Source organism: Conger conger, chromosome 12 (assembly GCF_963514075.1).
Source record: "Conger conger chromosome 12, fConCon1.1, whole genome shotgun sequence".
Classification (NCBI taxonomy): domain Eukaryota; kingdom Metazoa; phylum Chordata; class Actinopteri; order Anguilliformes; family Congridae; genus Conger; species Conger conger.
Window position 1 is genome coordinate 39057424 of NC_083771.1, and position 11972 is coordinate 39069395.

At 40.9% G+C, this 11972-nt stretch overlaps 2 protein-coding genes across 2 annotated transcripts; one reads left to right on the plus strand and one right to left on the minus strand.

Annotated features, from left to right (window-relative positions):
• The first annotated feature begins 504 nt into the window (after positions 1-504).
• On the plus strand, positions 505-6893 carry LOC133142079 (progestin and adipoQ receptor family member 3-like). The gene is made up of 7 exons (XM_061263043.1): positions 505-655; positions 1304-1529; positions 2142-2304; positions 2807-2962; positions 3220-3417; positions 3780-3870; positions 4115-6893. Exons 2-7 carry the CDS (start codon positions 1345-1347, stop codon positions 4255-4257), a joined length of 936 nt encoding a protein of 311 aa, XP_061119027.1. The 5' UTR covers positions 505-655; positions 1304-1344; the 3' UTR covers positions 4258-6893.
• A 1234-nt stretch (positions 6894-8127) lies between these two features.
• Positions 8128-11972, minus strand: LOC133142096 (fructose-1,6-bisphosphatase 1-like). Its single transcript, XM_061263073.1, has 7 exons — positions 11736-11972; positions 10484-10646; positions 10289-10381; positions 9404-9544; positions 9066-9203; positions 8756-8875; positions 8128-8320 (listed from the first exon to the last, which is right to left on the minus strand). Exons 1-7 carry the CDS (start codon positions 11903-11905, stop codon positions 8132-8134), a joined length of 1014 nt encoding a protein of 337 aa, XP_061119057.1. The 5' UTR covers positions 11906-11972; the 3' UTR covers positions 8128-8131.

The following is an 11972-nucleotide window of genomic DNA, read 5'->3' on the forward strand; positions in this document are numbered from 1 at the left end:
TTGAAATGGCTTGTATGAGGCATGAGGGGGATTGTGTCCTAAGACAAGAAATGCTTACAGTGTTGTCAATACAGCGTATACAGCAGCATTAATAAGCATGCACTAAGACCAGTAAAGTTCCACCCGATCACATACAGTGCCAGCTACCCATGGACCACTTCTTGTCATCATCTCCTGCACCTGGAGCTTGTGTACTGGCTTATAGGAAGCAGATTACAATAGTGCAAGTACATTACTAAACTGGGAATGCACAGCTGATGATTCCAAAAATAGAGAGACAATAATTAATGGTGTGTGTGCATTGCTTTTAGGTTTCTGCTACTGCTTACAGTGTACTGTGTATGAATTCATTAAATGAAATCTTTACATCGTTTTCTTTAAAACCAACACAACATCTTGCACGAATGAGTTCAACCACACTTCCACTCCGTGTCAGTAGACGGCGGTAATGCAACTTATAGGCAATTCTTAAATACCATAGAAGAACAGTAGTCGACTGTTGACTGCTTGCTGGCAGTTAGTGAGTTAACTTAGTATAGTAGTTACGGAAGATAACATTGTTTTAGTAGATATCTCTTAGTTATTAAATGATTCCATGTCATATGTGTACAAATGCTACTGAATATGCATACAGTTTGTACAAAATAAGTGAATGGTAAGTTTTTTCCCTTACGAAAACTATTGATTCAGGAAAATGCCGCTGGATTGGCTAGCTAACTGGATAGCAGTCGGAGGTTAGCTTGCTTGGTTTCTGAATCATTCAGTGAATGGCTAGGTAACGGGAAGGCAGCCAGCTAGCTGGATAAGCGAAGTATTAAGCTAACGGTTTCCCATATGTCACAAACTCCTGTCGGTCTGGGTTTGTATATTCTGCTAGTCAGCTAATTATAGTTGCGTTAGCTAAATTGATTCTCTAGCAAACCAAATATGGTGTAACGTTAGAAGATAGTCTTGGTTAGAAATAGACATTAACGTTAGCTAGCTAGTTAATTTTGTCTTTTAGTATATCTAACGTTAGTGTGCTGGTTAGTTGGCTACCTGGACCCAACGTTTTCCTGGACAACGTTAACTTGGAAAATTGATCGCGGAAGGTGTAGTATGGGCAACAACAAACTCACTAGTTAGGTACCTGTGTTAGTTAGAGAAGAGGCGATTGGGATGCAAGTTCTGGACGATGACTAACGATTGTGCTACGATTGCTAGCATAGCCAACATTACGAACTTGTCTTTATTAAACTTTAAAGGTTTCAAGCGAACATGTCTGGAAGGTGAATTTCCCGTGTTTTATCCGTATGTTTCCCAGCCCATCTGTATGCCATAACAGAGAGATTGGATGCTTTCATCATGCCTCAAAAGCTTCTGAAGAGTGCCCATTACATAGAGCTGGGAAGCTACCAATACTGGCCTGTGCTTGTTCCACGGGGAATTCGTTTGTACACATACGAACAAATTCCAGTCTTCTTGAAAGATAACCCCTACATCACGGATGGATACAGAGCTCACCTACCGTCAAAGCTTTGCATTAAAAGGTGAGTGTTAAACAAACAAAAATAAACATCCCCAGTTTCTTTTGTTAACCAAAATAGTTTTTCTACAATAAGGCACATTTCACATTTCTTAATGATTTCCCACTCAGTCCCATATAGTTTTGGAGCATCAAACGAAGACTATGTCAAGAGACATGCATGTCGGGGTACATACTCCCTTGACCTTGACCAAGGCACTGGCCTCAGAACTGGAGTTGGTCTCCGGGCACTGCACTGTGGCTGCCAACTGCTCCTAAGTAGCTTGGATGCAGAGGACATTGACATTGATTTTTATGTTGTAATTGAATAAAATCTTCATCTTAATTTCCTTGCGAGTTGTACATTTTGATACACATTGATCCAACCGTTTTATCTGCCTATCAATGAATTTGGAAATGTATTTGATCATTGATATCTTTCGATAATAATTAACAAATGAATACATTGAATATATGTATTAACCATAAACTTAACCATATTTCACCTTTAACCTCACTTCCCTGACACCATGTCAGTTAAATAGTTGAAGATAAAGATTTTGCTCCTGAAATTATGATATTTATTTCTGTAACTTTGGAATAAGTGGGGGACTAATGTTGGGCTTTCTGCTTCCAGCCTCTTCATCCTGTCCAATGAAACGGTCAACATTTGGAGTCACCTGCTGGGCTTCTTGCTCTTCTTCTCCCTGGGGCTGTATGACATGACAACAGTGCTGCCCTCAGCTGGGGCCTCCAGAGAAGACTATGTCATCTACTCCATAGGGCTCTTCTGCTTTCAGGTAGGGCCCTGAGCGCCTTGCTGACATCACATTTCTGTTTTGATGTTCCCAGAGGACAACTGATTTAGTGTAATTCCAAGAGCATTATGTCACATTATTGCTCTGCATGTTGTTGTATATTTACCTGGATTGTTCTTGGTGAGGTGGTTTGCGTGTTGTTTTGCAAAATCTAATGCTTTGGCATGAAATGTGCCTTGACCTGATTTATGGAAAACGGAAATCGTATTGGTTATGCAAATACATTCTTGGCAGAAGCAGCTATATTGTGAGCTATGCCATATCGTAGGCAAATTCTATTCTAGGTACTGGCTCTGACCAGGAAAATGCTTTTTCCTGTAATCGTGTGTCATTTCATAACATGATTTCTGTCTTTTGCTTTTGCTTTTTGCTTGTGTCAATCGCAATGATCAAAACAGATGAACTTCACTTTATTGTCCAGATGTTCCTCAGGCACAGATGGAGCCTGCTGGACTCTTTCTCAAAGTCTCCTTGTTTGGTTCAGGTGTGCATGCTGTGCTCGGTTGGTTACCACCTGTTCTGCTGCCACCGGTCGGAGAAGACCTGTCGCCGCTGGATGGCACTGGACTATGCAGGAATATCCATCGGAATCCTCGGCTGTTACGTTCCAGGAGTCTTCTATGCCTTCTATTGCAATGGTGTAAGTTAACCCTCTGAAAGCAATGAGATCCCTTCAGACCGGGCCTGGTAAACCTGCAAGACTAGTGAAGCTTTGTGGGTAATAATGATTGATTGTTAAAGATTCCATTGCATTTAGCTGATTATATTCTTATGTTTTTTGGTGTTCTTTGGTCAAAGATCAAGGACAAATGACCATGTGAGTTTGCTTGCATCCTTTTTTCCTCCTTTAATTACATAGTTTGGTGCATTGACTGGAACTTTTGTGCTTCTCACCAGTACTGGAGGCAGGTGTACCTGATCACCGTGTTGGCTATGATCCTGACGGTCTTCTTTGCCCAGATCCACCCCCATTACCTCACACAGGAGTGGCATCAGCTCCGCACCACCATCTTCTGCTCTGTCGCTGGATACGGGGTCATTCCTGCCACCCACTGGGTGTGGCTCAACCATGGCTTTGGGGCCATCATTGTCCAGGTAAGGGAGATGGATATTCATCAGGTTCGCCAGAATGGTCAACCACCTTGATCTAGGGAAGGTCGGTCCCAGTCCTGATGGGCCAAAACTTCAGCCGCCATACCGTTCAGTTAGCAGCCACTTTAAACCAAAGAATATCCACCTCAGGGTTTGGTGCTTTCTGATGGAATGAGGAGTTCAATTAACTTCTTCTGACCTGTAACAGAATAAAAGGCAGCTGAAAACATAACTGGCCCATCTCTGATTTTAAGACCATGATGGTTGTTCCATCTAGTAAGGTGATGGATTTTGCTTAAGTGATGTCTATTAAAGTCTTTACATACAGTACCTGGCTGTTTACAGGTTTGTTTATTTCTCTGCAGGAGTTTTTACCTCGTGTTTTGGTCATGTATTTGATAGCTGCAACAGCCTTTGTTTTCTATATCACCAAAGTTCCGGAGCGCTATTTTCCAGGTATGTATGTATTGTCGTTTCTTTTTAAAAAGTTCTGCATATAGCTATGTTCGAAACTAAATTCAGATAGCGTTCTTACATGGTATTTCGTGTCAGTATGTGAGGCATTCATGGCATAGTGGAACCATGGGCACAGTGTAAGATTGCAGTATATTGCTAATGGAAGTGTGACAGGGAGTGTAACTTAGTGCTGTATCCCTGTTGGGAGTATTTGAAATGAAACGAATGCCTTTGGCTTCCACAGGGCAGCTGAATTACCTTGGGGCCAGTCATCAGGTGTGGCACATCCTCGTGGTGCTGATGTTTTACTGGTGGCACCAGACTGCAGTGTCCATAATGCGCTATCGCCACAGCCAGCCCTGCCCAGACCACTCCCCGAGCGGGTAGTATCCTACAGCATGGGCCACAGCGTTGTCCCAGCTCTACCCACCCCACATCTTTCCAGTCAGTCTGGAGCAACGGTCATGTCTGACCATATCACACATCCGCATGCTTATGTTACTAGTTAAGACGGGTTGGCGACATGGTGGTGAAAACTTCCATATGCTAGTTTCTTTCTTTTTTTTGAACTTCAGAATTAAGTTTGAGAGTGTGGTCATTATGTCCTTACCTAATGGATGGCCTGTTCTTGAATTTTCTAACTTGGATAAATATTCTGAAGCCTTTATTTTATGTGCCTACTAATTCATTTCTAACTGATGACATGTAGTATTGGTACACTTTTGTCTTTTGTACAGGTGGACAATTAGAATTTCATTTTTTATTAGAATTTCGGACTTCATGTTAGTTATCATTTTCTTATGCATATGACCAGGATTCATTGGTCAAGCAACACAGTGCTCTCATAACTGTGTTTAGTGAGCTGCATAGTTAAGGCAGTAATATCTCAGCATAGAATTTGTAAAGGAAAAACAGTCACATTCACTGTTACAGCAAATGTTTACAATATATTGTATGTTATAACAAGGGAGTAATGCAGGTTTGAAATATGTTCAGTATTTTACTACAATTGTAGGAAATGTATTACATGAAATCAAAATACCCATAAGTTGTTTTATTTTGAATCATAGCTTGTCGCATACGTGAAATGTACATGTGTACAATACTGCTTGCACCATTGCTGTAGTGTGCATACTTTTGTGTACTTTAGTAATTCACCTGTTCCACCATCATGCTGTATGCCTTTGTATGCCCTCTGCACAACCTGTATACCGGGCAGCTGTATCAGTGATGAGTTTTACTATGAAGTGTCCTTTCAGAATGTGTGGTCCAGTCGCTTTGAACTGGAATTATGCATGATTTCTCTTACTGTAATGAGATGTTATTGGGACTCTTGGTGTGTGGCACCACGACTGTATTTAAAGATATAATTACAGTTTTTGTGAAATGAAGTTCATTGATCACACCAGAGAAATTCACTGTATGCACAGTGCTTGACGTTGACGAGAGACCGTGTCCAAATTAAGCTTCTCTGCATGGTATATTTATTTAGACCTATTGTTTGTCCTGATTTTCTTAAAAAGTTGGGCTTTTTTTTAATACATCCTGTTTCTCTGCTTTGTGTTACTAGTTTTGACATTATTAATGGTATTATTATTAACAAAATTGTATCCTTCAAATTAGCATGAATCGGGTATATTGCATTAGGTGGAGAATGTAGGCTAGGTGTAGCAGTGCTCTCACCTTTAATTGACCAGATAGCTTTGAAGTCTGCTTGAAGTATTTTCTCCTTAATATGTAGCGCTTTCTACTCAATAATGCCATGAACTTCAGTGCTTGCCTAGGTCAGTGTCCATGGAAACGATTTCTTCTGCATTAACTCATTTATAAGTGGACCAAGTTCAGCTGATAATTGCACTGCATTTGTAGATACTCCATTGCTAACACAATAAGTTCCTGTTAAGACCTGGTGCGAACACACATACACACTGTACAATCAATCCTGTTCTCTATCGCTACTCTGAGCAGTGATGTACACTTGTCAGATTTGTGTACTTGACAATTGATTTCAAATGAAAATATACACGTAAGAGTAAACCTGTGTAGATAACAACGCCCTTTGCCTTAACCTGTAAAACTGTACATGCCCACTCAACAGTGTTGTATGTTTTGTTGTTTGTGCATGTATTGCCTGATTGTTACTTCTTAAATGACCTTTTTGCTGCCTATGATCACTTTCAACCTTCAGGGGTTATGTGCAATTCATGTATGATACCATACGAGAGCTGTCTTTGTTCAGTATTTAAACTTAATATGTATGAATGTAGTCTGATATTTTGGTCGTGGTGTAGTACTCTGTTCATTTTAGTTTTTGTGTGCTTATTTCCACCCCAGTGCTTTCTTTGCATTAGTTTCTGATTTTTTTTTTTTTGGTTTACTGTGCATTGTTTGTAGCTGCTATTCTGTACAATGAGCCTTGTTATTCAATGAGATAAAATGCGTAAGGTTTTACAAAGATGCAAAACACTGGGACATGTACTGTTGTGAATCTGTTGTTTAATTTATTATATGATCAATACTGGTCAGTTTCCAACTGTTTAATATTGGATATGTAATCATATCAGTTGGAATGAATCTTATTGGATTAATTGATTTATTTTTCACATTGCTATCACGTCCCTTAATATCCTCATGAAAATGGCCTGACATTTCAAATGGCACTGAATTGTATTGTCAGATTTATTGGTACACAAGGCTACAAATGATGCCACTATTGGGATTTTCACACAAGTTTACCAGCAAATTAATTGTTAAATTACACAATTGCAACTACATTGCATGGTCAATGTACACTAAAATACAGATTTTGAAGAAAGGTTTAATACGTTTCTCACCACCCTCATCATTTATTTAAGATTGCTTGAAAATTGTGAAGCAACAAAAATGCAAATGTGAGTTGAGCCTCTTTTATGCTAATCGTGTTGTATGTAAGCAGCTGTTTGACTTTTGTAAAATGTTTTAGAATGACAACAAAATGTTTTGAAACTGGACACTGAATAAAAAGGGCACATTGTCTTAATGCAGGTTTCATGAATGTTGGTGATTTTGTTTTTCCACTTCCGCTGCCAAACTTTGAAATGGTAAAGGAATTGGACATTTTCAAAGATCCAACTCAGTGTCTTTGACTGACTATGTAAAACAAAGTCCAGAATACATTTTTCCTTGAGTCAATTGTCTATGGTCTATTGCCCCCATTCTGAAGCTCAAGCTTTGGAAGTTTTTAATTGGAAAGGCAATTCTTTACAGGTGGTGAATCCTGTGCCCTCTTGTGTATGGCCAACAGATGGAGCTACTTCTCACCCTCAGTTTAGGGAGATCATTGTCTTTTACTCTTTGCTATTCCCATTTGAACATAAAATGGAATGTTGTGTGGTGCACATAATTTAAATAGAATTTCATATGTGGGTGCTATGGCCCTGTGTAATAATACAGACACAAATAAAGGCCAGCAAAGTCATTTAAATTATCACAGTATTTGTTACTTCGAGTGCTGGCCTTTATTTGTGTCTGTATTATTACAATGGGCCAAGGTACCCACATACAGCTTTTTAACTGGTTAGTGAGCATGTCTTTCCTTTAAAGGAAATAGTCCAGTCTAATGCACAATTTTATGTTCTTCCCGATTAGTGAAATAGATGCTGAATTGTACTCTGTGACACTTATTGGGGTGACTGAATTGGCAAAAGCTTTTGCCCTCCAGAGGTGGTGCCTAGCAAAATATTATGTATTGTACTTCAATAATTAGATGGGCTACGTTCTGTCAATGATAATTCTGACTAAACTTGACTTAAAGAGCTCTGCTTAGAGGGTGTTATTGTGCTTTGGCCAGGTCCAAAAATAAAACTGTGAATAAGAATCTAATCTAATGTATTAAATCAGAGATTTAAATTTAACAACTATTTTTAGTTGAACATAAATTCTCACTAAAATAAATTAAATAACCTGCAAAATGAAAAATGTTGACACATATTTTCATGTTTTTTTATTCACAATATCCTTCCACCCAACAAGTTGGTTCAAACATATAAACTTTCACAGCTTTAGTGTAATCTTTAGTGCACAGGTGTAATAAACGTTTCTGAGGAATGCAGTGCCAGGAAGTAAATTCCGATACGAATGGGACATGGTGGCGTGGTATCGTTGTGATGAAGTGGAACTTGTGTTAGCTTGACTGAATTCTCGGGGCATTCCAGTCCCAGTTCCTTGTTGCGCACTCCCGCGCTCCGTCTTTGGTCAGGGCCCCTGCTTTGAGGCGCCGTGCTCACTTGGCATGCTTCTTGAAGATGGCGATGTACTCCTGCACGTCGTCTGGGGAGCCCAGCACTATGGGCTCTCTCTGGTGGATGGAGTCGGGCTGGATGTCCAGCACGTTGACGGCCCCGGTGGTGGCCATGCCTCCGGCCTGCTCCATGATGAAGGCCATGGGGTTGCACTCGTACAGCAGCCTCAGCTGCCCGGTGGAGAGAGCAGTCTTACCTCTCTGTAATGGAGCTTATAATGCACTGCTAATCTTTACCGACAACTGATTGTGTGCTCAAGCACAGAAGGAGGGCCAGTGGGTATACATGTCAAACTATGGCAATAGTTTATCCCCCCCCCCCCCCCCCCCCTTGTCCAAAACATAATGCATTTTAAGCCTGATACTGCAAGTCAGTAATGGTCAGAAAATACTTACTGCATAAAGCATGAAAGATTGTGCAAGTTTCATTTATCTTTGCCAATTTATAACCTGCACTATTCAATCAGGTGAGATGTCCAAAGACGACATCTTTCAGCATTACATCTTTTTAATTTTTCCAGAATTCTTTAAACTATTCTTTAAAAAGACACTTCTCTTTTAACCAGGTTTATTTCTAACCTTATTTGTGGAAGAAGTTATTCTTACCTTGCCCTTAGGGCTCTTGACATTGGCGGGGTATAGAAAAATGCCTCCGTACACTAGTGTCCGATGTACATCTGCTACCATTGAGCCGACATACCTCCCACCATAGGGGGCGCTGCCATCCTGAACATCAGGAAAAATGTGCACATTTGAAACCACTAATTCATAGCCTCAGTTGAATGGTCAGGGTCTCAACACTGCGGTTCCAGTGCAATAATAAATGTGTTTAAGTATGAATATAAACTGTGTGTTTGTGCATGGGAAGTAATTAAAACAGGATTATGGCAAGAAAATCACACAGATGTTACAATACCTCAGGGAATTTCTTCTTTTTCAGGTACTCTGTGACAGCTGGGTCAAAGTACTTGGCGTAGCCTTCATTCAGACTGTAGATCTTGCCTTTCTTCTTTATCCTGACATCCTTGTCCACAAGAATGAACTCACCAATGGCCTTAGGAGAACATTGAGCCAAAAACGTTTTTTACCCAAACCACACAGAATTACTCGATACACAAGCGTTGTCCTGATCTGTCATTTAACTCCTGAATTGAGACTAGCATGTGGAATATAAAGTGTAAAGGTTCACATAGAAATGGCTTGCGTGTTTAGATGTGTCTATTGTGTAATGGAAGGAGATTGTAGAGAACGTACAGGGTCCAGCATGAAGCAGTTGACACCCTGGCCCGTAGACAGCACCATCATGGTAGCGCTACCATATAGGGCATACCCAGCTGCCACAATGTTCCTCCCAGACTGTAGGGCATCCTTCTCATTTGGCTCATCATCTGTTGTCTAGGGCACAAATGCAACTGATTATAAAAAAAGCAAAACAAAAGTATATTTGGAGTTGAAATTAAAGAGTGTATTTTCTTTAATGTTCTGGTTAGCAGATGGGCCTCGTGAATGAAGTGCACAGCGGTGCAGGTTCGGTCAGGGAACTCATGGCCAGTCGACCAATGGTCAGCCTCGCTGTTGCATACATACACACCCTTTTCCATAATCAACCAATCACATACTACACATTTCTTACCTATCAATCACAGGCACTCATCACTGATGGTGTGCCTTCTTATGTCAACAGGCTGACGTTCCCTGGGCTTGGCTTAGCTTGTGCTACTACTGCATCCTTTGCTTGCTACTGCATCCTTTTCCCGCTGTTTCATCCCTGGCTTTCTACTGCATATTGCTGCTCACCGTCCACCACCCCTGTTGTTTGGATCTGCTGCTAGGTACTACGGGAGGGTTTCTGCCATTCTTCCTGTTTAGTAGGGGAGATGTATTGAGCTCACTGTTTGATAGGTTAGTGCATGCTGGTGCATGCACTGGAGCAGATCCATTCAGTGCCAAACCTAAAAAATGCCTACTTACATACTCATTAAAATATGTCATCTAAATATGTGAGACTGAATTTAATTTGCTAGTGCCATAGATTTTCTCTTGCATGTGTAATAATTTCAATAATAAATAAAAGCTTGAATAAAACCACTTTAATAATGATAAAACCCGGTTGTACAGTATATTTCATGGGAATCAAACCTTTCTGTAGATTGCAAAAATGGTTCCAATTGATGCAAGACAGTCGATGTTTGAAGAACCATCCAGAGGGTCGAAACAGACCACATATTTACCCTGGATAAAGCGTCAAAAGACAATAGGAACAAGTATAAATGAGACTGTAAAACCAATTGTCCACAGTAGACCATGATGACTCCGTAGTTAGATGACACAAACCCTTCTCTCTGGCTCCACAATGATGGCCTTTTCATCTTCCTCTGAGACCAGCACACATGAGGTGAAGGATGACTTGATCATGTTAATGACCAAGTCATTGGAGAGGATGTCAAGTTTCTTCACCTGGTCCCCTGTCACGTTGGTACTCCCAGCAATGCCGTAACTTGAAGAAAAGAGTACATACGGGATCAGTGGATTGAAAGGCAAAGCACGTCCAGAGCAAGTGAAGTGTATGAAATGGTACTGTGAGGATCTGGCTGGAGACAGTACTGCAGCTATGGGTCGCTGTGTGCTCAGAGGGGCTTATGACAAGTGGCTTTCCACCCATTTGGTCTGCTGCAATAACGTCATCTGCTATCAGTATTCCCCATCGCTACCATGCTCAGTTTTAAACCAGTTTCTGATTACAGGACAATGGTCCTGAAACTTTACCTGTCATTCACTCCACAATTTGTCATGCACTGCATCTGGTCAGAATATGATCCCACATGCAACCACTGTCCCATTTCTAACTAAAGTTGTGGTTGACTGAATCCCAGCCTATATTATGCAATGATATGATCCATTGAGGAAACTCACTACCACCTTCCTGGAAATGAACAGAAATCTCAGAACTCCTGAAAAGCAGGTTATGCTACAGTTTTCATGGTATCAAATGATAAGGCACAGACACAAGTGGAGGAACAAGTCAGTGTCGGCAGCCATTTTGGGGAAGGAAGTTAATAATCACACTGAATGCGGAGTTAGACCCTCGCATCTGTGGAAATAATTGAGGTGGAGGACAACGGCAATAAACTTCAAGAATCATTGATTAACCCAAGTAACATGGGTCAGCTAACCTATTTTCTCAGCTCAGATATGGAAGCAGACCCTGAGACCTTAAAAGTTGTGCAGAAACATTTGCTGAGCAGACAGGATTATTCAGTGTTCATCTCTTGGTAAATATTTGGTTTTCCACTGCAACTGACCTTCAGAAACCATTCAAGTGTTAGGTTGCAAGATATATATTTAAAATTGTAATTGTGAAGTGTTGCTGCGTACACTATCATTTGTTTTAAGACGAATATTAATTTACTGTATTTAATGTATCCTGGTCAATATGTTCATATGACGTAATGTAAATTTAGCTTTTGCAGGCAACCCCCCCCCCCCCCCCTCCCAGTAAAGATTGAAATTAATACATTATTAATAGCTCCTGCATCCCTCCCCTTGACAAGTGAAGCAAAAGCTCAAGCTCAAGACTTTTACTTACAGATTAGCAATGCCAGCTTTTCTGACTGCGCTTGAGATGGCTTTGATGGCTGTGCACAGTGAATTGAGAAGGGTGGTCAGCTCTCCAGTGCCCTTGGCTTTCCTCCCCTCCTCCAGCACGAACCGCGTGAGGGTAACCACATTGGTGTCGAAGCCTCCTCTCTCTGACATGGCGACGGTGGGGAGAGTGCAGCCGTGCCGTGGACCGGTGCCTCAGGTGAGCGGTGTTTGGTGTGGT